This window comes from Leucoraja erinacea, chromosome 31 (genome assembly GCF_028641065.1).
Source record: "Leucoraja erinacea ecotype New England chromosome 31, Leri_hhj_1, whole genome shotgun sequence".
NCBI lineage: Eukaryota > Metazoa > Chordata > Chondrichthyes > Rajiformes > Rajidae > Leucoraja > Leucoraja erinaceus.
In genome coordinates this window covers 2,106,910-2,131,358 of record NC_073407.1, presented here as the reverse complement: position 1 = coordinate 2,131,358, position 24,449 = coordinate 2,106,910, and the positions used below count along the sequence as shown (strand labels likewise).

The 24,449-nt window shown below is 44.3% G+C and overlaps 1 protein-coding gene across 1 annotated transcript in view; it reads right to left on the bottom strand.

Annotated features, from left to right (window-relative positions):
- The window catches only part of LOC129711828 (TNF receptor-associated factor 1-like), a 39,064-nt gene extending 14,913 nt beyond the window's left edge, over positions 1 to 24,151 (bottom strand). The window contains exons 1-3 of the mRNA XM_055659770.1: positions 22,936 to 24,151; positions 4,947 to 5,012; positions 538 to 948 (exon numbers count right to left, since the gene is read on the bottom strand). Of these exons, the coding sequence (XP_055515745.1) occupies positions 538 to 948; positions 4,947 to 5,012; positions 22,936 to 22,971 (513 nt within the window). The 5' untranslated portion in view covers positions 22,972 to 24,151. The remainder of the gene's footprint in view (positions 1 to 537; positions 949 to 4,946; positions 5,013 to 22,935) is intronic.
- Between the last annotated feature and the right edge of the window lie 298 nt (positions 24,152 to 24,449).

Sequence of the window (24,449 nt, the reverse complement as noted above, 5' to 3'; positions counted from 1 at the left end):
AAGAAGGTCCCGACCCAAAATGTCACCAATCCATGTTCTCCACACATGTTGCCTGATCTGCTGAGTTACTCCAGCATCTTTGGTATAAACGCAGCATCTGCAGTTCCTTTTTATTACTAAGATCCTCATATTTCAATTGGGCAGCAAGAATATTGATTTCTCTAACTTCAAGTAACCCTTGCATCCCCTCTATTGCTATCCCTCCCCCGCTTTAGTTTCACTGTCACCCTGTTGAGTTTCACTGTCTGTATGCTCATTATCACCTACCCACAGCCAACAATGAACCATTGTGGACTCCACCTTTCCTTGATCTTTGTTGCTTTTTGCATATCTTTCATTCACCTGTCCTATGTGCCGTCTATATATCTCTCGTTTTCCTCTCCTCTCACTCCCAGTCTGAAGAAGGGTCCCGACCCGAAACGTCACCTATTCCTTTTCTCCAGAAATGCTGCCTGACCTGCTGAGCTTCTCCAGCTTTTTGTGTCTGTCCTCGACTATTCTTCATTCAGGCAGATGGGAAGTAGTATTTTCACCAACCTGGTACTCGATGCCAGCGAGCAGCTGGTCATGGCACCTTGTCTGCCTCTGCAGAGTGGCTGCCATCCGTGAGCATTTGTCGATCTTCTGTGACACCGCATGATGCTTGTTTTGAAAGGCAGCGAGTCTGGTCTCCACACTTGCGACACACTCTTCTGCAGTTTCCGTCAGCTTGCACAATTCCCTCAGTGTTCTGCAGATTTCACTTATTCCGTGATCTCTCTGGAGGACTTTGACCCTCGTCTGCAGGCTTTCAGTTTCTCTCTCCAACTGCACTAAAGTTCTTGACGTATCCGGTGGCAAGATGGCAGGAGATGCTTTGTGGTTGAGCTTTGTCAGTTCCTCCATGAGAAGGTGAAGGTGCTGTCTAACAGATTCAGCTTCGTGTTCCTGGAGTTTTGCTCTCCCTCCCTGGAACAGAGAACGGCAAGCGTTGTGAGTCCTAGTCAGGCCCTTTGGCCCATCTCACCCATGCCGACCAGGACACCCCATCTATGCTAGTCCCATTTGGCCCATATCCCCCTCAACCCTTCCTATCCATGTACCAGCCCAAGTGTCTTTGAAATGCTGACTGAATTTACAGAGATGAGAGGACTTGAGATGGAGTCTCAGGGAAGGCATTGAGAACAAAGGTTTTTCACGATAGTTTGAGGCTCCCACATAAGGTGGCACAGCGGAACTTGTGGAGTTTACTTTAGTTTCGATACTGCTCCAAAACAGACCCTTTGGCCCACCGAGTCCTTTCCAATCAACAATTCCCACACACTAACACTATGCTACACACACTAGGGACAATTTACAATCTTTACACTTTGCCAAAGTCAATTAACCTGCCAGCCTGTAAGTCTCTGGAGTGCGGGAGGAAAAACCCAAGCAGTCATGGGGAGGACGTACAAACTCGCTACAGACAGCACCCGTAGTCAGGATTGAACCTGGGTCTGTGGCGTTGAAAGTCAGCAACTACCGCTGCGCCACCGTGCCCCCCTTAGTCTGGGATCAGAGTTCAGGGATAGTAGGCACCATGAGAAGCACTCGGGTGAAAGGGGGTGGGGTTAATGTCCGGAAAATTCATGCTCTTTTTGCTCCCCACTGACTAGGCGCATTCTCCTAGTGTCCAGTTCAAATCCAGCATTCCCCACAATAGTCTGATATCTCCACCTGTCCTTAAGTTTTCTGCTGCAGCCCCATTGCAGGACAAGAGTTCCTACAGTCGCAAGTACAGGCAGCCCAGCTGTAATGTGATCATTGTGTTCCTAAGAAGCCTTGTATTAACTAAAATTGCATTATTAAAAACAGTTATGCCGATAGAAAGTTGGGCTAGAGAGTTTCAGACTCCCAATAATAAAGTTAATTTTATTGCTGCCTCACCTACTGAGTTTCTCCAGCATTTTCAAAAAAATGTTTTTTAATAGCTGTAAGTTTATATTTTAAATAATAAAGGCTTCTAATTTCATTATTTAATATTATCATTGCACAAATGTTAATAGAAACGATGGCTTGATAATTATAATGGCCATCGGCGGGGGAACACGCAGCTGTGTTCTGAAGAGGCAACATTGTCCTACTACTGTGGGGAGGTTATATGTAAAGGCGGTTTTCTTCCAACATTGATTTTTTTTCCAAGACAGCTTATTTTAGCTTGTCAATTTCCATGGTAACTTTTAAGTGGTTCTGCAGTTACTGATGTAAATTGCAAAATTGTATCCCCTAATTCATCGATCGCAGAATATTCAATTTATGTTCTTGAAACCCGCGCCATAGCAGAACTACTGGACCTGTGCAGGATATGAAAGAGAATGTTACAACATGATCAGGTGGGGTCTGAGAGTGGTGAGTCAGGGATATAAGATGCAGGAAAACCCAAGGGGCATTTTTTCTCAACATTAAAGCCTCAGCCGTGTTTGATCGGATTTCCCTCCAATAAGTTGTAAGTTTCCCTCCATGGAAATGACTCGTGGGGAGAATGTAGAAATATATTTCAGTAATGAGAATGACACCACTATGCACTCTGGAGTGGAATTACATGTTAGTTTCGTTTAGTTTAGAGATACAGCATGGAAACAGGTTCTTTGGCCCACAGAGAAGAATGGAACACAGAGGAGAGAAAATACTTTGCCTTCCATCACAGCGAGGAGGAGATTCACAGTGTGGATGTTTGTGTGAATTGAATTGTTTGTGTGTCTTGTAGAAATTGTTTTGCTGGTATGGCTGTAGAAACAGAGTTTTGTTTGTATTGTATTGTATATTGTGTATAGAGTCCGCACCGACCAGCGATCCCCGTACATTAACACTATCCAACACAACACTTATTATTATTATTATTATTATTATTATTATTAACTTCTCTTTTGAGAAGCAAGGAGAGGGAAGAATTACATTTCATGTTTTTTTTCACTCCTTACAATGCTATGTACGACAGTGATCGCAACTTCTACTGAAGGTAGACAAAAATGTTGGAGAAACTCAGCGGGTGAGGCAGCATCTATGGAGCGAAGGAAATAGGTGACGTTTCGCGTTGATACCCTTCAGTCTGAAAAAGGGTATTTATTTGCTTTTATTTTGTTGGGAATGTGTTCATCCCTCATTAAAGTCCTCTGTTTAAAGTGAGAATAGTCCCATAGTCAATTTGTTGCATTGAAAGTGGATATTCATTTATCCCTCTGTGGCAAAACGTCCTAATTTTACCCACAAATTGCTGGGACATTTTCTAAACTGCAAAGACCACTTCAAGTAGAATGGAGACATGAGGAAGTCCTTGGGCTATTGGGCTATTTAACATGTGTTGTATGGAATTTATTGGAGAATATGGAATATATTAATTCAATTTTAATTCAATTTAATTGAATTTTAATATATTAATTGAATCAACTTGAAGATAGCAGAGTCAGGGGACATGGGGAGAAGGCAGGAACGGGGTACTGATTGGGGATGATCAGCCATGATCACATTGAATGGCGGTGCTGGCTCGAAGGGCCAAATGGCCTACTCCTGCACCTATTGTCTATTGTCATCTAACAAGTAGATGTGAATGAATAATGTAAAACATCAAAGTCAATAAATACCATGGCGAGCCATGTGCAAACAAAGGATACATTCAACCATACAAACGCCACTGGGCACCAAACACATCCCTGATATCCCTATTTTTAGCTGCTTGTTGGGTTTTTGTGAGAAGTACAGATTCCTCCCATGTTCCAGTCCCATCCTGACTGAAGTGGGTTGTGGCCACAAAACATATTTTGGAAAAGTACAAAAACAGGATGTTCTTCCCTCAATCCCAGGCCAGTGGAATGGAATGGGATGGAATACTCTATTGTCACATGTGACTAGGCACAGTGAGATTCTTTGCTGCGTACCCATTGTATACAATTAGCGGCCAGCTACGGCACTGACAAAGTTACAAAGCGGGCCGGCTGCTCCATTTGTTAACCCTAACCCTAACCCTAACCCTAACCCTGCTCTTGACCCTTTTATCCAAGTCAATGATACAATCTGTGAACAGCTGGACTCTGGGAACCGCACTGGTCTCCACCTTCTAATCCATAAATAACACGATTATCCCGGCTCTGCCTCTTGTTCCATCCGTAATGCCGGACAGTTCATTACACTAATCCTGGGTGTGTAAAAATGTGCTAAAAAGTCTCTTTGCTGCCATTTTATTTGAAAGCTTTCTCAAGCCTATACTACATTAACTGATTCATCTTCATGCACTCTGCTCGATCAGTTGTCAAACATAATTTTCCTTTCAAAAGTCCTTGCTCATCATACGATAGTTTCCATGTGCCTTTCTTCCTCTTCTTTAGACTTTTAGAAGTACAGCACAGAAACAGGCCTTTCAGCCCACCTAGTCCTAGTCCGTGCCGACCAGCTATCAGCCCATACACTAGCACTATCCCACACACTAAGGACAATTTACAATTCGGACCGAAACCAATTAACCGACACACCTCTCCATCTTTGGAGTGTAGGAGGAAACTGGAGCACCCGGAGAAAGCCCATGTGGTCACAGGGAGGATGTACAAACTCTGTACATACAGCACCCGTAGTCACGATCGAACCGGGATCTCTAGTGCTGTGAGGCAGCAACTCTACCGCTGTGCCACCCTGCCACCCTTATTCTTCCTCAATAATAGTTCACTAAATAGTTTATTGAAAATAGTTTAAAAGTTTACTCATAGTTTACTAAAACATGGGCTACTACTGATGCCAGGCAATCTGATGGTCTATAGTTTCTTGCTCCCTGACTTTTGCAACATTGGGGTTATTTTTATCTGCTGCTGATGCAGGTTTGCTTTAATGCTGACATTAAATAACTATTATTGTCACTTCTGCTGTTGCATCCTGCAATGGGGGTTTGAATCGTGGCATTTCAGCGAGATTTCATTGAAAGACTTCATGCATGAACACACCTTGAACCTGCAGCCAACTTCACTGAAAAAGCAGCTGCTCTTCATCTTCAATGCTTTGTCTTCACACTGCAAAATAAAAGACTTATCAATAATGAAATCTAAAAATCTCTGCACGTGATCCATATTCCTCCATTCCCTGCATATTTATGTTCTTATCTTTAAGCCTCTTTAATGCCACAATTATATCAGTCTTCACCACTGCCCCAGGCCGCAAGTTCCAGGCCCCCACCACCTTGTGTTAAAAACTTGCCCCGCACATCTGCTTTAAACTTTGCACCTCTCAACTTAAAGCTACGCATGTTAGTCTTTGCCATCTCCACCCTGACTGTCTGCCCTTTCCACGCTGCTCATAGTTTTGCATATTTCTCTCCGGTTCTATCAACCTCTGGCGTTCCAGAGAAAACAATCCATCTTTGTCTAAACTCTCCTTATGGCTAACATCCTCTAATTTAGGCAGCAATCTAGTAAACCTCTTCTGCATGCCCATAAAAATGTACTAGATGACGACATGGAGCTGGGGTTTTGTACCAATCGAAGATATTGACCAAAGAAGAGGTTGTTGTGGATGCGAGACGTAACGCTTTCCCACCGAGAGAAAGATCAAACTGATGCCGGATGATGGACGTGGCCGCGGTGTGCGCTGGCGGTCGGTCTAGAACGCACCGCTGAGTGAACAAATGGGGCCTGGTGTGGAGGGGGGGCCCAGAACAAAGAGGGGCCCAGCATGGAGGGGGGGGGGGGGGGGGGGCGCTAAAAAACAGGGGGCCATTGGGGATGGCAATGAGCACTTTGTAAGCTCCCTATACATGGCTACTCTTTGCATACGGAGGTAGACAAAAGTGCTGGAGAAACTCAGCGGGTGCAGCAGCATCTATGGAGCGAAGGAAATAGGCAACGTTTGGTGCCGTCTGTCTACCTTCGATTTTCCAACATCTGCAGTTTCTTCTTAAATACTCTTTGCATACCGTGTGTAAGTTATCCAAAAAAAATAATGTCACTGTTTTTAATCAGTTAATCAACTACACAATGTTCCCCAGGGATTAGTGTTGGGATGGCCACCGTTTTCAAATCGCGAATTCCAAATTCGGAAATTAAAATGGACTGCTGTGTCTCTGCACACGGCAGCGTGCCTCTATAATTATGTAAAAAACTGCAAGTGGAAGGAACAATGGCACGTGAAATTTAATATGAACAAATTACATATCATGTGGCCTAAATTGCTTCAAAGGTACATGATTGAAAACAACTAACATTTTTGTATCATAATTGTACAATTACCAGAGAGCAGCAACAAAAAAACAAACCACTTAATTCATAAAATAATGCAAATTAAAGGAAGTCACCCTCAAACCCAACTCTGCTTATTTCAGACCATGTTGTAAACTGCCTGTTTTGATAAGCTATTTTTCTTGGGCTGTCCCTTGGGATTGAGGATGATCGAGTTCCACTTCAGTTTTATGGATTTCAAGGTTGTCAAGGTGGTGCCGGGTAGATCCGTTGCCTCACAACAGCAGAGACCCGGGTTCGATCCTGACCATGGGTGCTGTCTGTGTGGAGTTTGCCCAATCTCCATGTGGCCACGTGGGTTTCCTCCAGGTGCTCCGATTTCCACCCACATCCCAAAGATGTGCGGGTTTGTAGAATAATTGTGAGTTGTGTAGGGTGTGGATGAGAAAGTGGGAATACATAGAATAGCGTGAATGGGTGATGGATGATCAGTGCGGACTCGGTGGCTGAAGGATCTGTTTCCATGCTGTATCTCTGAACTGAACTAAACTAATAAGGCCAGTGTGAGAACCACATGGGGACATTTAGTTTAGTTTAGAGATACTCAAATATAATGTTAATCAACTAAACCTCAACCTCATTCTTCAGAGCCAATCCTGATTGTATTAAACGATCTACAGCAACTCTTCTCAGTTTTAACTCAACTCAACTCTGGTTTTAAGAACAACTTTCTATGAAAAGAAACATGTACATCAATAGCACGGAAACAGGCCCTTCGGCCCACCGAGTCCGCACCGACCAGCGATCCCCGCACACTAACACTATCCTACACACACTAGGGACAATTTACAATTATACCAAGCCAATGAACCTGTGGAGGAAAACGAAGATCTCGGAGAAAAACCACACTGTCACAGGGAGACAGCACCTGTAGTTAGGATCGAACCCAGCTCAACCAGCTCGTGTCGCCCTGGTACGTGGTGGCTTTAGTTACCTCGCTAATCTAGAATGACCTACCCCTGGCATAAAATATTGCCATTCTGAAGAAGGGCCCCTCAACCCAAAACGTCACCTACTCCTTTTCTCCAGTGATGCTGCCTGACCCACTGAGTTACTCCAGCATTTAGTGTCTATTTACAATATTGGTGTAAGAGAGTTACACAATCATTCAGCATTGGAACAGAACATTTGGCCCATCACGCCCCTGCCAACCATCTGTATTCATCACATGACCCTGACTTGGCCCGGGGGCCGTCTATATCTGGGTGCTTTAAGACCTATCTAGACACATCTTACATACTGTCAGTCCACCAATCCTCCAGGCAGTGTGTCCCAGCTAGTCACCATTCCCTGGGTGTGAAAGGCCTCCCTTGAAACCTCTTACTCTTTAATCTATGTCCATTAGTTTTATTCACAAGTTTTATTATCGTATAATATACCACAGGGTACTGATTTTAGATGATCAGCCATGATCATAGTGAATGGCGGTGCTGGTTCGAAGGGCCGAATGGCCTACTCCTGCACCTATGTTTCTATGTAACTCATTATGTATTAAACATTGAAAATTCATACTTGTTGGACTGACTGAAAGCAGAAAACCTGATTGGCATCTCACCAATGTCCAAACACTCACCCCTCCACCACCACCACTGCACCATCGCACTGTGGATAATCACGTGTGCTTTCTACAAAACACCTTGCCTTGACTACGCTGACAGCACCTCTCAAATTACCAGCAAGGACAAAGACATTGGGCTCAGGGGAATATCATCCCCTGCAGGTTCCTTTCCCAGTCGACCACCAATCTGGTTTAGGAATGTGTCAACATATTTCATAACAGAAGGGTGGCACAGCGGTAGAGTTGCTGCCTTACAGTGCCAGAGACCTGGGTGTGATCCTGACTACAGGTGCTGTCTGTGCGGAGTTTGTACGTTCTCCCCGTGACCTGCGTGGGTTTTCTCTGGGAGCTCCAGTTTCCACCCACACTCCAAAGACGTACGGGTTTGTAGGTTGATTGGCTTCGGTAAAATTGTTCATTGTCCCTAGTGTGTGCAGGATAGTGTACAGGGTGATCGCTGGTCGGCGCAGAGCCAGTGGGCCGAAGGACCTGTTTCCGCACCGTAACTCTACAGTCTAAAGTCTAAAGATCATGGGCGAATCTCAACCCTGGAGTTTCTCGCACTCTTTAATGCAGGAGCACAATGGCAGGAAGGATGCTGCATTTTAAAATACCGCTCCGCTATCTTCTCATGCAGGAGCCTGATTGCCCTGGTGCCAAGGGTCTGACTGCCGGCTACTGGAGCCAAGATCGTGCCCATCAACGGAGGGCCCGAGGCCCCCGACTGCATGAGAACAAAGAAGGGAAGAGATTGAACATTTTTTCACCTTCCATCACAGTGAGGAATGTGGAGGAGTCACTGTGGTGGATGTTTATGTTACAATGATTATGATTATGATTATGATTCTCATTGGGAAACTGATAAACACTGGCCTGGCCCATGATGCTCAAACACCCCAAAAATAAATAAACTGGAAATGAACTAAACTCTAAACTCTGGAGCTGGTGCAGATGGGACATGTTAGTCAGTGTGGGCAAGTTGGGCTGAAGGGCCTGTATGACTGTATGACTCTAAGAACTTGCATGCACCCGCACCACAGGAATAATGATCCTTGATGAATTTCATCAATTTGAGGTAAATGAGGTAAATTTGAGGTAAATTAATCTTATATGTGCACACGCCTGCTGTAAACCTTCCCGGAAGTGCCAACTATTGGTGGGTACAGTGGTGCAGCCGACCATTAATGAGTCTTCTGGTGAAAGAGAAGGAAGGATAGTATTCACCAAGTGAAATATAGCCAATGTCACCGGGTAAACGGGCATTCAGACATATTCAAGTGACTTTACAGCTTGATGCGGTTTTGGAGCAGCTGATGTTCAGTAGGGTAGATACTGTGCTGAAAGCCTAGACATAGCTTCATTTCTCGAGGGAACAATGAGTTGAATCACCTGAGATACAGCTGAATTATATGGTAAGATAGACTCAAAATGGTGGAGTAACTCAGCAGGACAGGCAGCATCTCTGGATGGAAGGAACATGTGACGTTTTAGGTCGGGACCCTTTAGACTCATTATATGGTGATAGTTTAGTTTAGTTTAGTTTAGTTTAGTTTAGTTTAGAGATACAGCACGGAAACAGGCCCTTCAGCCCACCAGGTCCACACTGACCAGCGATCCCCGCACATTAACACTATCCCACACACACTAGGGACAATTTTACATTTATATCAAGTCAATTAACCTACAAACCTGTACGTCTTTGGAGTGTGGGATGAAACCTGAGATCCCGGAGAAAACCCACGCAGGTCACAGGGAGAACGTACAGACGAGAACACGTAGTCAGGCTTGAACCCAGGTCCCTGGTGCTCTAGGGCAGTAACTCTACCGATTTTATGATGATGAACTGATTTGATAAAAACCAAGGAGATACTGAAGTACTGATACTGAACATCAAGGTTTACAGTCACTTAAATGTATCTTAAAAAGGATTAACGCCGGTTAACAATGTGATAATTACCTCTCTTGGAGGTGAATGCTATCCATCTTTCTCTTTCACCCTCCCTGGAGACCATTAAATGTCCACTGGTGAGTCTGAAGGAAGGACTCGACACAAAACATTGCCTATCCAATTGCTCCAGAGATGCTGCCTGACCGGCTGAGTTACTCCAGCACTTTGTGTTTTTTGCTGACGATACCAGCATCTGCAGTTCCTTGTGTCAATGAGATACTGAATCCATTTGATTTAATGTGAAAATGTTAGAATTAACAATAATTTTGTATGAAATAGCAACAGAATATGGTGGAAATGCTGTGCTGATGAGAGTTTTGATGCATGAATCACTTGCTTGCAATAGTTCCCAACCTACTACATTTTTTTCCAGCATTTTCATCATCTGTTATGAAAATGGAACTGGTTCTTTATAAACACGCATCAGCTTTTACTATTAGTTTAATTTAATTTAGTTTAGTTTAGAGATACAGTGTGGAAACAGGCCCTTCAGCCCACTGAGTCTGGTTGACCAGTGATCCCTGCACATTAACACTATCCTACAAGGGACAATTTACAAATTTACCAAGTCAATTAGCCTACAAAGCTGTACGTCTTTGGAGTGTGGGAGGAAACCGGAGATCCCGGAGAAAACCCATGCAGGTCACTGGAGGAACGTGAAAACTCCCTACAGACAGCACCTGTGGTGAAGGATCGATCTGGAGCTGGAAGGCTGTAACTCTACCACAACACCACCATGCGGAGCGGGTATTGTGAACGAGGTTTGCTTCAGTTAATGCCACCTCATTATCACTGAACAAACAATGAACAGAAGAAACTTTCTGGTGTTCTCCAGAGGTACTGAAGCATACAAGCGCCATCTGGTGGCCGTTAGTGTGATCTGTAGCGGTTTAGAAGTACAGAAAGGGTGGACTTTTTCCCAGATTGGCAGATTGGCAAAGGATAGCACATCACCTGGCCTTGAAACTGAATAGCATGAATATTGAAAAAGATTGCTTTGGCATCTGGAAAAGTCAAAACCTTTTGCGATCTCAGGAGATCGCAATGTGTCTTATAAGCAGCTTTAAAGCTAAAATCACAAAGTGAATTCATGAGCAGAGATCTGATTTAAAGTGATGGTTATGGAATAAATATCGATGACTCTGTGAACCTCCCTTGCTCTTCTTCAAAGCAAAGCCAACTCTTTATGACAGAAGTCTAGCGGGATCGGGGTTCAATATGTCATCTGTAGAGAGGACATCCTGATCGAACAGCAGTTCCTCAGTGTAGTGGTCACTGGGGTTAAACCCACAGCCGATACTCATTCTACAGCGGAGGTGATGGAGATTCAAACTCCAACAACACGGCAAATATGCAACTTTGTTCCAAAACAATTAATTTAAAAGAATAAGAGGTCGGCTATTTAGGACTTAATATGGAAAAACATCTTCACCCAGAGAGTTGTGAATCTGTGGAATTCTCTGCCACAGAAGGTGGTGGAGGTCAAATCACTGGATGGTTTCAAGGGAGAATTAGATTTAGCTCTTAACGGCTAAAGGAATCAAGGGATATGGGGAAAAAGCAGAATCAGGGAACTGATTTTAGATGATCAGCCATGATCATATTGAATGGCGCTGCTGGCTCGAAGGGCTGAATTTTTTTATGTTTCTATGTTTTCTACGTTTCTAAAAACAGGAAATGGTGTAAACTCAGCAGTTTAGCATCAATGGCAAGATGAACAGTTAAGGGCCGGTCCCACTGTATGAGCTAATTCACGAGCTCTCCCGAGGTCCTGTGCACGGCTGCCCAGCCAGCAGCTGTCCGTCTTTTCATCTCTTTTTTTTATTTTTAGTTAGTTAAAGTGTTTTTGTTCTGGAGGTCTAGACTTTTTTATGTGGGGGGGGGGAACTACCTTTCAGGGTCCCTACCTGGTCGGAGAGGCAGCTTTTCTCCGGGCTGCAGTTTCGACCCGTCCTCGCGGCCTACCAGCGGGCCTGGAGCGTCGTTTCCTGTCGGGGATCGCCCAGAACCTCGGCTTCGGTGGCGGCACAGCACTGGAGCGCTATCGTGGAGCGGAGCGGGCAATGCCTTGCCCGGGTCGCCGCGCTGGAGCTCCGGTGAGCTGAAGACCGCCGAGATAAACATCGCTGAGCTGCGGGACTGTGGAGCGACCAGCTGTGGGCGGCGGCACTGAACTTAAACATCGGGAGCCTGGGATCTCTGGATGAGATTGCCAGTGGTGGAGCTCCAACCGGCGTGGCCTTGTTGGCTTCGGAAGCCGTGGTCTCCGGTGAGGGAAGCGGCCGTTCCAGGGTTCCCATGCTGCCGAGAGGATTCTCCTGACGCCGGAGTACAATCATCCGGCGAGAATGGCCTGGAACATCGGGCCTCCTTAAAGGCAACTGTGGAGGCCTCAATAGGCCCAACTATGGGTGGACATGGGATGGGGACTGGACACTGTGCCTTCCCTCATAATGGGAACCATTGTGGGGGGATGTTTTTATGTTTAAATTTCTTTATTATTGTTATGTCTGTATTCTTTCTTTATGTGCTGCATGGCAAGAAGCATTTCACTTCACTACACCTAGGTGTATGTGACCAATAAAATGACCTTTGAACCTTTAATTCACGAGCTCTCCCGAGTTCTCCCCTAATTCGAGCTCATGTAATGTATGTAGCGGGTACGTAGGGGCTCGTATGAGTAAAAAGTAACCATTTTTTTCATCATGAGTATTTTTTTACTCATGGAATTTTTTCACAGTTGAAAAAACATCCCGAGTTTACGGGATTTCTCGAGTACCTACCGTTAGTATTACGAGCCGCTACGGGACATCCACGAGCTCCTACAGACCCGCTACGGACATTCTCCGAGTTCGAATCAGGGGAAAACTTGGGAGAACTCTTGAATTACCTCGTACAGTGGGACAGGCCCTTTAACATTTCAGGATGATGACCTTTCGTTAGAACTAAGACAGGTTAGATATTCATTCACCGTTCATTCTGTTTTCTTCATCCGTCAAACCAGTTACAGACAACATTGTGAATTTCCAGCCTATGACAACATCCAACAGACAATAAGATGTAATAACGTGAATGAAAAGCATCAGCAGTGGTGACTCAGTTCTACACAGATCAGGGAAACATAGAAACTCTCTGGGTGAGAAAGCTTTTCCTCATCTCAGTCCTAAATGGCCTACCCTTTATTCTTAAACTGTGACCCCTGGTTCCGGGTTCCACAAACATCGGGAACATTTTTCCTGCATCTAGCCTGTCCAATCCTCTAAGAATTTTATATGTTTCTATAAGATCTCCTCTCATCCAAAATTCCAGTTAATACAAGCCCAGTCGACCCATTCTTTCATCATACGTCAGTCCCACCTTCCCGGGAATTAACCTGGTGAACCTACGCTGCACTCCCTCAATAGCAAGGATGGCCTGCCTCAAATTAGGAGACCAGAATTGCACACAATACTCCAGGTGTGGTCTCACCAGGGTCCTGTACAACTGCAATAGGACCTCCTTGATCCTAAACTCAAATCCTCTTGCAATGAAGGCCAACACGCCATTAGCTTTCTTTGTCATCGGGTGGCGCTGTGCTCGGCAGCCTTGCCAGCAGTTTGTCTGTCATTTCACCCTATTTGTTATATTTAGTGTGTCAAAGAATATGTATTTGGAGGTTTCCTAGTCTTTTTTATGTGGGGGTGGGTGTGGGGGGGGGGGGGGGAAGGGGGATGAGGGGAAACCGTTTTTCTCAGTCACTTCCTGGTCGAGGATGTGTGTATTTTCACCAAGTCGCATCTTCGCTCCCCCCCCCCCCCCCCCCCCCCCCCCCCCCCCCCCCCACCACGGCCTACCATCTGTATTGGCGAGAGCTTCAGCTGCGGCGCCGCAGAGTTCCATCGCGGAGTGGGACGATGCTTTACCGGGGATCGCCTGTTGAAGCACCAGAGTGTTGGGCCTGCTGACTACACCGTGGAGCTGTGGTTTGCGGAGCTTCTAACCGCGGGCGATGCTGACCAACATCGCGGAGTCCTCGGATCTTTTGCCGAGGGTCGCCAGCGTTGAATCTCCGTCCAGCTCCGCCTCTGGACTTTGGGAGCGAAGCGGCCAATTCAGAAACTCCAAGCCGCTGAGAGTGTTCTCCATTCCGATGCTGGTACTCTGATCATCCCGGCGACAGGGCCTGAACATCGGGCCGTCCGTAGCGGCGACTGCGGAGGGTTCAAAGGCCCCGACCGACCACGGGTGAACAATGAGGAAGATGACTGAACTATATTGCCTTCCCTCACAGTGGGAAACGTTGATGCCGCTGTGTGAGGATGTTCATGTTAAACTCTATCGTGTGTTGTGTTCTTGTTATATGTTATATGGCTGCATGGTAACTCAAATCTCACTGTACCAATCGGTGCATGAGACAACAAATGTAACTCGAACTTGAACTGCCTGCTGTACCTGCATGCTTACTTCCAGTGACTGACGTACAAGCACACCCAGGTCTCGTTGCACATTCTCTTGCTCTCTCCTGCGACCTTTCCTCTCCATGCCATCTGAAACATGTGCTGTACTGTCTGCATGCCCTATGGTTTGTGTCACCTTCCACCAATCACCGTGCAGTGAAGACTTTCCGGGGCGGCACGGTGGCGCAGCAGTAGAGTTGCTGCCTCACAGCGCCAGAGACCCGGGTTCGATCCTGACCACGGGAGCTGTCTGTACGGAGTTTCCACGTTCTCCGTGTGACCACTTGGGTTTTGTCCGGATGCTCCGGTTTCCTCCCACATCCCAAAGACGTGCAGGTTTGTAGGTTTATTGGTCTCTGTAAAGTTGTAACGTTTTCCTTAGTACTTATACATTCGTTTACGGGGTGATGTTTGGTCGACGCCGACTCGGTGAGGTGAAGGGCCCGTTTCCACGCTGTATCTCTAAGGTCTAAAGACTAAAGTTAAGCCTTCTCCTTAATTTGTCTTCTTTACAATTGTGAATGGATTGAGCATTGTAGACGAGGTAGATTCATTAATGCATTAATCCAAAACTTCACACCGTGTGGAACACATCTCCACTAATCAGTCCAATGGGAATTGCTGCAAGACCTTTATTCACTTCTTGCTTTGTTCCAAATTTGTTATTCAATAGCACAGAATGTTGAGGATAATAAATGGGGAAAATGAAATAAACTTTATTTTCTTCATGAATAATGTAACAGCAAGTACCTGCAGCAAGATAATATATTCATCATGGTAATTTAATTCATGGAGTGTTGAGTCTTTCTCTCTCTCTCTCTCTCTCTCGCTCTCTCTCTCTCCCCCCCCCTCTCCCCCCCCTCTCTCTCTCTCTCTCTCTCTCTCTCTCTCTCTCTCTCTCTCTCTCTCTCTCTCTCTCTCTCTCTCTCTCTCTCTCTCTCTCTCTCTCTCTCTCTCTCTCTCTCTCTCTCTCTCTCTCTCTCTCTCTCTCTCTCACATCACTGTAAAAGTGCAGATACACCAAGAAACTATTGTTTTTTCTTGGGAGGAGGTTATCACATTTGATACAAAGACTGGCACTGCACCGGCTGAGGGGGATAAGGTTAGAAGCTCTTGTTCATAAGTTCTGGGAGCAGAATTAGGCCATTCGGCCCATCAAGTACACTCTGCCATTCAATCATGGCTGATTTATCTTTCCCTCTCAACCCCATTCTCTTGTCTTCTCCCCATAACCCCTGACACCCGTACTAATCAACAATCTATGTCTGTCTTAAAAAAATATGCATTGACTTGGCCTCCACAGCCATCTGTGGCAATCAATTCCATAGATCTACCACCCACTACACATAAGACATTCTTCCTCCTTTCTAAAGGAATGTCCTTTAATTCCGAGGCTATGACCTCTAGTCCAAGACTCTTCTTCAGACAGAAGAAGTTGCCTTCAGACAGGCAGCCTCTCTCCAGAGATGATGCTGCCTGTCCCATAAGCGACTCCAGCATTTTCTGTCTGCCTTTGATTTTAACCAGAATCTGCAGTTCTTTCCTACACAACCTACAAACCTGTATGTCTTTGGAATGTGGGAGGAAACCGGAGCACCCAGAGAAAACCCACACTGTCACGGGGAGAACGTGCAAACTCCGTACAGACAGCACTCGTAGTCCGGATCAAACCCGGGTCCCTGGCGCTGTAAGGCAGCACCTCTACCGCTGCAACACCGAGCTATGTACAGGTTTAATAATACAGTATAAATATCAAGACAAACTGAGGGATTACTATCAACAGCTGCAGATGTAAACAATTAACTCTTTTGGGGCAGAGACAACGTTGTGAAAGAGCCATGGCACCCGTGGCCGTCCAGTGGACTATCCGGCCATCACGGGGATTTGAAGTCCACTCCTGTCATTTTGTCCGGATTGAAGGAGGTGCCAGATCATCAGTAGTGGGAAAATCAGTGGTGGATCTGTCTCAGTCCAAGATTCTTTTCAGCTGCTATCACTACAATAAATATAGGAGTAAACAACTATTCCATTAAAGGTTCTTAGATGTTGAAACGTTAACTGTTTCTCCTTCCACGGGTGCTGCCTGACCCCTGATTGTTTCCAGCATTTTCTGTCTTCATTCCACCAAATAATTGTGTGTCAAGTTTTTCAGCCACTCTCTAAACATTAACAAACTCTAACTGGAACTGGACACAATCTATTCAGTGTTCTAAGTTCATAGGTTCATAAGTTCCAGGAGCAGAATGAGGCCATTTGGCCCATCATGTTTGCTCTGCCATTCATTCAGGGCTGATCTATCTCTCCCTCTCAACCCCATTCCCCTGCCTTCCCCCCATAACTCCTAACACCCGTACTAATCAAGAATCTGTCAATCTCTGCCTTAAAAATATCCATTGACTTGTCCTCCACAGCCGTCTGTGGCAATGAATTCCACAGATTCACCACCCTCCGACTAAAGAAATTCCTTTAGATTTAGATAGAGCTCTAGGGGCTAGTGGAATCAAGGGGTATGGGGAGAAGGCAGGCACGGGTTATTGACAGGGGACGATCAGCCATGATCACAATGAATGGCGGTGCTGGCTCGAAGGGCCGAATGGCCTCCTCCTGCACCTATTTTCTATGTTTCTATGTTTCTCATCTCCTATCTAAAGATAGTTTTACAATGGGTTAATCAGTTCCTGCTGAAACAATTGGCAGGTGTATATTTGGATACATTATCAGTACACAGTAGGAAATGGCTGTTCATAGGAAAATATATTCACATCCTGTCAACAGCCTCTGATTGTGTGGGAGCTTCAGCCTTGATTAATTCTGTTCTGCCTTAGAATCACGGGATCATAGTGAAACAGCAAGGATAAGCCTCTCGAAGATGCCGACCAAAATGCCCCAGCCATAGTTCAATTTACCAGCATTTGGCCCATGTGCCTCAAAACCTTTCCCTCCGTATACCTGCCCAAGAGTCTTGTAACTAGTGACTAGTGACTAGTGGGGTACGGCAAGTGACTAGTGGGGTACCGCAAGGCTCAGTGCTGGGATCCCAGCTATTTATAATATATATTAATGATTTGGACGAGGGAATTGAATGCAACATCTTCAAGTTTGCGGATGACACGAAGCTGGGGGGCAGTGTTAGCTGTGAGGAGGATGCTAGGAGGCTGCAAGGTGACTTGGATAGGTTGGGTGAGTGGGCAAATGCATGGCAGATCCAGTGTAATGTGGATAAATGTGAGGTTATCCACTTTGGTGGCAAAAACAGGAAAGTAGACTATTATCTGAATGGTGGCCGATCAGGAAAAGGAGAGATGCAACGAGACCTGGGTGTCATGGTACACCAGTCATTGAAAGTAGGCATGCAGGTGCAGCAGGCAGTGAAGAAAGCGAATGGTATGTTAGCATTCATAGCAAAAGGATTTGAGTATAAGAGCAGGGAGGTTCTACTGCAGTTGTACAGGGTCTTAGTGAGACCACACCTGGAGTATTGCGTACAGTTTTCATCTACTAATCTGAGGAAAGACATTCTTGCCATAGAGGGAGTACAGAGAAGGTTCACCAGTGATTCATGGGATGGCAGGATTTTCATATGAAGAAAGACTGGATATACTCGGCTTGTACTCGCTAGAATTTAGAAGAGTCAGGGGGGATCTTATAGAAACTTACAACATTCTTAAGGGGTTGGACAGGCTAGATGCAGGAAGTTTATTCTTGATGTTGGGGAAGTCCAGAACAAGGGGGTCACAGTTTAAGGATAAGGGGGAAGTCTTTTAGGACCGAGATGAGAAAAACATTTTTCACACAGAGAGTGGTGAATCTGTGGAATTCTCTGCCACAGAAGGTAGTTGAGGCCGGTTCATTGGCTATATTTAAGAGGGAGTTAGATGTGGCCCTTGTGGCTAAAGGGATCAGAGGGTATGGAGAGAAGGCAGGTACAGGATACTGAGTTGGATGATCGGCCATGATCATATTGAATGGCGGTGCAGGCTCGAAAGGCCAAATGTAGGTATGTTACAAAACCTACCTGAATCGTCATTAGGAATCTGCCCTCAGCCAGGCCCGCGATTTTGGCGCTGTTTGGAGGGGGCGGGTTTAAAACGCGATTTTTACTAGGCTGTACTAATCGCACATGTTCAGCCTAGTAAATCATTAACGAAAAATCGCTGCAAGACCCGGTCGCAAAAGGTATTATTAGTTTTATAGGCCTCGATAATATAGTTCTAATAGTTTTAAAATTACTGTTTCATCTCGCAACCTCTCGCAGCCCCAGGGTTTTATAGAGCAAACAATTAAAGGTATGTACCTTATTTTTACATTAAATGGGGCATATATATAACCCTATATATCAAATTATCTATAACGAATAGCTCATTTTGGGCTTTTTATATCCCGCAGTATTTTTCTCGGCACTTGAGGGCACTAATCCAGCGCTATGTCAACGTTCTAAACCGGCGCGTTCCACATGAACCCACTAGAAAGCCGATTTAAATGGGCATTTATTTACAGCAATTGAACACTAAATTCCTTCCATTTGGCCTATAAATTAATGTAAATTAGATATAAAAATCATGTTATATTGTGAATTATTTGTGAATAATCTTTGGACACTTAGGCTATTTAAAAATGTTAATCTTTCCTTAAGAAATGGGCGTTTGACTATCCAAGATCACAGCTTTTTTGTAATGTCCATTGAAAATCAATAGGGAACAAGATGCTAATTTCCGAGTATGAAAATGGTCATAACTTTTTTAATACTTGAGATATGAAAGTGAATTTGGTGTCAAATTAAACTTATTGTTATGTTTTATCTGATGGGATAAATTGCAGACTTGATTTTTTAAATCTCAAAATTTTGTAACATTGCTACCAAATGGCCTACTCCTGCACCTATTTTCTATGTTTCTATGTTTCTAAATGATTTTCTAGTACCCGACTCACCTACGACCTCTGGTAGTGTTCCATTTATCCACCACATTCTGTGTGAAAGACAGTCATATTAATGATTTCCCTTCTCACCTTAAATCTATGTCCTCAGGTTCTTGAGTCGCCTACCTTGAGTAAAAAATGTCTGATCTGTTAAAACAGACTGGAACAGCAACACGCTTGTTTCCTTTATACTTCTCACCGTGCAACAATGGTCACTCACTTGAATCAGAGCTCACTGTATTCACCAACATTGTCCAAAAGTGAGATGTGAACCTGAGCACATTTAACAATCAAACTAACAACTTGATTATAGACACAAAATGCTGGAGTAACTCAGACAGAATCTCTGGAGAAAAGGAATAGGTGATGTTTGGGGTCGAGACTCTTCTTCAGACCTGAAACGTCACCCATTCCTTCTCTCCAGAGATGCTGTCTGACCCACTGAAGAAGGATCTCGACACGAAATGTCGCCTTTTTCCTTCGCTCCATAGATGCTGCCTCACCCGCTGAGTTTCTCCAGCATTTTTGTCTACCACTGAATCACTCCAGCATTTTGTGTCTATCTTTAGTGTAAACCAGTATCTGTAGTTCCTTCCTACACATAAAAACTTGATTACATTAAAAAATTCAATACTTGAATAAATACTATTAATTGTGTCGGAAGGAACTGCAGATGCTGGTTTAAACCAAAGATAGATGCAAAAAGCTGGAGTAACTCAGTAGGACCAGGCAGCATCTTTTCAGAAAACTGTTCCCAATGTAGGAAAAATGCAGGAAAAATGTTCCCAATGTTGAGCGAGTCCAGAACCAGAGGCCACAGTCTTAGAATAAAGGGGAAGCCATTTAAGTGAGATGAGAAAAAACGTTTTCACCCAGAGAGTTGTGAATTTATGGAATTCCCTGCCACAGAGGGCAGTGGAGGCCAAGTCACTGGATGGATTTAAGAGAGAGTTAGATAGAGCTCTAGGGGCTAGTGGAATCAAGGGATATGGGGAGAAGGCAGGCACGGGTTATTGATAGTGGATGATCAGCGATGATCACAATGAATGGCTCGAAGGGCTGAATGGCCTCCTCCTGCACCTATTTTCTATGTTTCAATGTTTCTATAAAAGGAATAGGTGACATTTCGGGTCAAGACCCTTCTTGCTGTTAATTGTGCATTGTGGATAATCTGGACCACACTACCTCTGACATTTCTGCAGAAGTCTCTGAAACAATTGCAACTGGTTTTTTTGTTTGGATATCAACATGGAATAATAGATCTGGTCCGAGCTATTTCAGACTGAATTTCTGTTAAATCCTAATGTCCGGATGTCATGGGCAAGCTTTTTGTACAGAAAATGAAAACAATTTTTGCAAACAGAAATTCTTCCAAAACAAATCCTCAAACTTGCTGTGTCGATATTAACAAATGATGTATTGCACAAACATGTGTTGTACCCATATGGAGAATTAATAAACTGTCTGGTCAAACTACTCTGCTCTTACATTAGTGCAGGTGACTGTGATATCTACTGTAATCAGATGCTGCAGAAATGAATGAAACTGTGTATAGTTTAGTTTAGTTTAGTTTAGTTTAGAGATACAGCCTGGAAGCAGGACCTTTGGTCCACCAAGTCCGTGCCGATCAATAATCACCAGTACACTAGTTATACCTGACATATTTGGGACAATTTACAGAAACAAATTAACCTACAAACCCGCACGTCTTTGGGATGTGGGAGGAAACTGGAGAACCTGGAGAAAACCCACGCAGTTACAGGGAGAACGTGCAAACTCCACACAAACAGCACCCATAGTCAGGATTGAACCTGACGCTGTGAGACAACAACTCTATCGCTGAGCCACCGTGCCGCCCCGCCTCTGGTTGGGAATTCTCACTATATTTTAGTAAAATCACAAATTCCAATCTCAATTCCCACTCACCACAGCTTTCCAGCCCCAGGGAAGAAAGACAGATGGGTGATCCAAGGGGTGGAGAGAGATGGGAACCTCTTTCAACACACGGAGCGGCTTCAACAAGTACAAAATTAAAATCTTGAAATTGGACTCACTTGCACTCAATTTTAATTTGTGCAAAGATTATCCAGAGGAAATACACAGAGAAGGCAGAGTTTACTGTTCATTCGGTGGGAAAAGAGTTTTGATGGCAATGTTTTGAATAGCAATGATCTGGTTAAATTCCTCTCCTAACCACATAGACCAGTATGGACCAGTAGAGACCAGAATAGACAAGTATAGCCCATTATAACCCAGTATAGCACAGTATAGCACAGTATAGCACAGTACATGGTAAATGGTAGAGAATTGAGGAATGCAGTTGAAAGAGGGATCTAGGTATAACTGTGCACAGTTCCCTGTAGGTGGAATCTCATATAGATAGGGTGGTAAAGAAAGCTTTTAGTGTGCAGGCCTTTATAAATCAGAGCATTGAGTACAGAAGTTGGGATGTAATGTTAAAATTGTACAAGGCATTGGTGAGGCCAATTCTGGAGTATGGTGTACAATTCTGGTCGCCTAATTATAGGAAAGATGTTAACAAAATAGAGAGAGTACAGAGGAGATTTACTAGAATGTTGCCTGGGTTTCAGCAACTAAGTTACAGAGAAAGGTTGAACAAGATAGGTCTTTATTCTTTGGAGCGCAGAAGGTTAAGGGGGGACCTGATAGAGGTCTTTAAAATGATGAGAGGGATAGACAGAGTTGACGTGGATAAGCTTTTTCTATTGAGAGTAGGGAAGATTCAAACAAGAGGACATGATTTGAGAATTAAGGGACAAATGTTTAGGGGCAACATGAGGGGAACTTCTTTACTCAGAGAGTAGTAGCTGTGTGGAATGAGCTTCCAGTGGAAGTGGTGAAAGCGGGTTCATTTTTATCATTTAAAAATAAATTGGATAGGACAGGAAAGGAATGGAGTGTTATGGTTTGAGTGCAGGTAGATGGGACTAGGTGAGAGTAAGTGTTCGGCATGGACTAGAAGGGCCGAGATGGCCTGTTTCCATGCTGTAATTGTTATATGGTTATAGACCAGTATAGCACATGTGGCACCATCTGGTCCACAATGTCTGTGCCAAATAAAATGCCAAGACTTATCTGCCTGCAAATAGTCCACATGCCTCCATTCCCTGCATATCCATGTGCCTATTTAAAGTCTGAAACACCACTGTTGTGTCTGCCCCACCTCCCTCCCCAGCAGTGTGTTCCAGGCACTCACATCCTCTGTGTAAAAACACTCTCCTGCACATTTCCTTTAAACATTGCCTCACTCACCTTAAAGCGATGCCTTTAGTATTTGATGTTTCCATGTTTTGATCGTCTCCCTATCTGTGCCTCTCATAATTGTAGACACTTCTATCGGGTCTCCCCTCAACCTCCAGCAATCCAGGTGATCTATACACTGTACACTTTGACAGCCTTCCTCACAGTCCATGACTCCAGCAAACTTACCAACCAATCTATCCACATTTACATCCAAGTCATTTATGTACTGTATATCATAAACAACACAGCACTTGTGATGTGGGAGCATAGAGCAACTTTACACCCTGAAACATTGCAATATGCATTAGTAATAACTTTCTCTAGAATAGTTTCAAGATGACATTTTATTCCTGCCGATCAGAGAGCATCACAGAGTGTTCATATTTGCATTCATATTCTGGAGCAGATCCCTGCCGACAAACTATTGCTTGTTAGTCCTTACCAACAAACACACTATTCAGGATATGCAAAGAAGCATTACGCATTGAAAGTGGAAATGAAACAAAACAGCTAGCTGTTGAGTTGACAACATATCGTTAAAAAATTCAAATGATTTTATTTCTTATAAAATTAACTCACCGGTTTTTCAAACTTTCTGTAGTTATATTCAGCCATTTTCCCTCAAAAGTTAATTTTATCTGTAAAAACGACTATGGTTGAATTGGCAGACACTTTGCTCAAATGCTTTTAGTTGCAGCTCCTGGAATTCCCCCACATCACATGTCTCTGTTGCAGTGGCAAAGTGTCTATTGGTTAATGAAATGCCAGCACACTGCCTATTTACCTGCCAGCACCATGAGTAATGAACACAACAGCTCTGGGCAGGGTTGGAGCAGCTCGTTCCATATCGCTCCAAAACTTGCAACAAAAGCTGCAACAATGCTCAGGCAACATCGAATCAAATGCCGAAAGTAAGGTAGGTCTGTCGCAACACATTAATAACACTATCTGTTTCTGATGCTGCTTCTTGTGAATTGGTTTGAACCAAGCAAGCGTGAGGTGTTGCATTTTGGGAGAGCATTTTATAAGTATACAGTTAATGGCCAGATCCTTAACAGCATTGTTGTACAGTGGCGTCTTGTACGTTCTCACCGTGACCACACGTGGGTTTTCCCCGGGTGCTCCGGTTTCCTCCTACACTTCAAAGACATACAGGTTTGCAGGTTAATTGGCTTCGGTAAAAATGGTAAATTGTCCCTAGCGTGTAGGATTGCGCTAGTGTATGGGGATCGCAGGTCTGCGCATACTCGGTGGGCCAAAGGGCCTGTTTCCACGCTGAATCTCTATACTAAATTAAACTAGCTCCCTGAAAGTGGCAACACAAATAGATAGAGGAGTAAAGATGGTATCCTTGCCTTCATAGGTCGGGGCATTGAGTATAAGAGTTAGGAAGGACACAATGTACTGGAGTAACTCAGCAGGTCAGGCATCACCTCTGGAGAACATGGATAGGTAATGTCTCAGGTAGAGACCCTTCTTCACACACAGAGTCGCTTCTTCAGATTTAAGAATTAGGTCTGAAGAAGGATCTCAACCTGAAATATCACCTATCCACATTCTCCAGAGATGCTGCCTGACCTACAGGTACTCCAGCACTTTGTGTCCTTTTGTGTATTAACCAGCATCTGCAGTTCCTTGGTTCTACATAAGGGTTAGGAAGTCACGATGCGGATGGGTGATTCTTCAGTAAGTGTTGAATTTTAAGTTTCTGGAAACCCGATTATGAAATGTTTGCAACTTTGTGTTGTTTCACATAGATGAACAACTCTACTGTGGGAAAATATGTTTGGTGCAATCTTTTTAGAGAATTAAAGTAGTCTAACGCATTGATTTTAAACCTTCGTAACAGTTTACTGCTGAAAAAAGTAGTGATTTTTGTTTCAGAAAAAGTATTTTCATTTCAGATAGATCCCCCATTAAATAAATATGCCAACTTGATATTTCACTTTTTTTCTCTTCGTTTTCCAGGTTGCCGATTGCACTGTGATATCCGTCATATTATTATGATGAACAACACTGAGGGTTTCGGCCCGAAACGTTGCCTATTTCCTTCGCTCCATAGATGCTGCTGCACCCGCTGAGTTTCTCCAGCT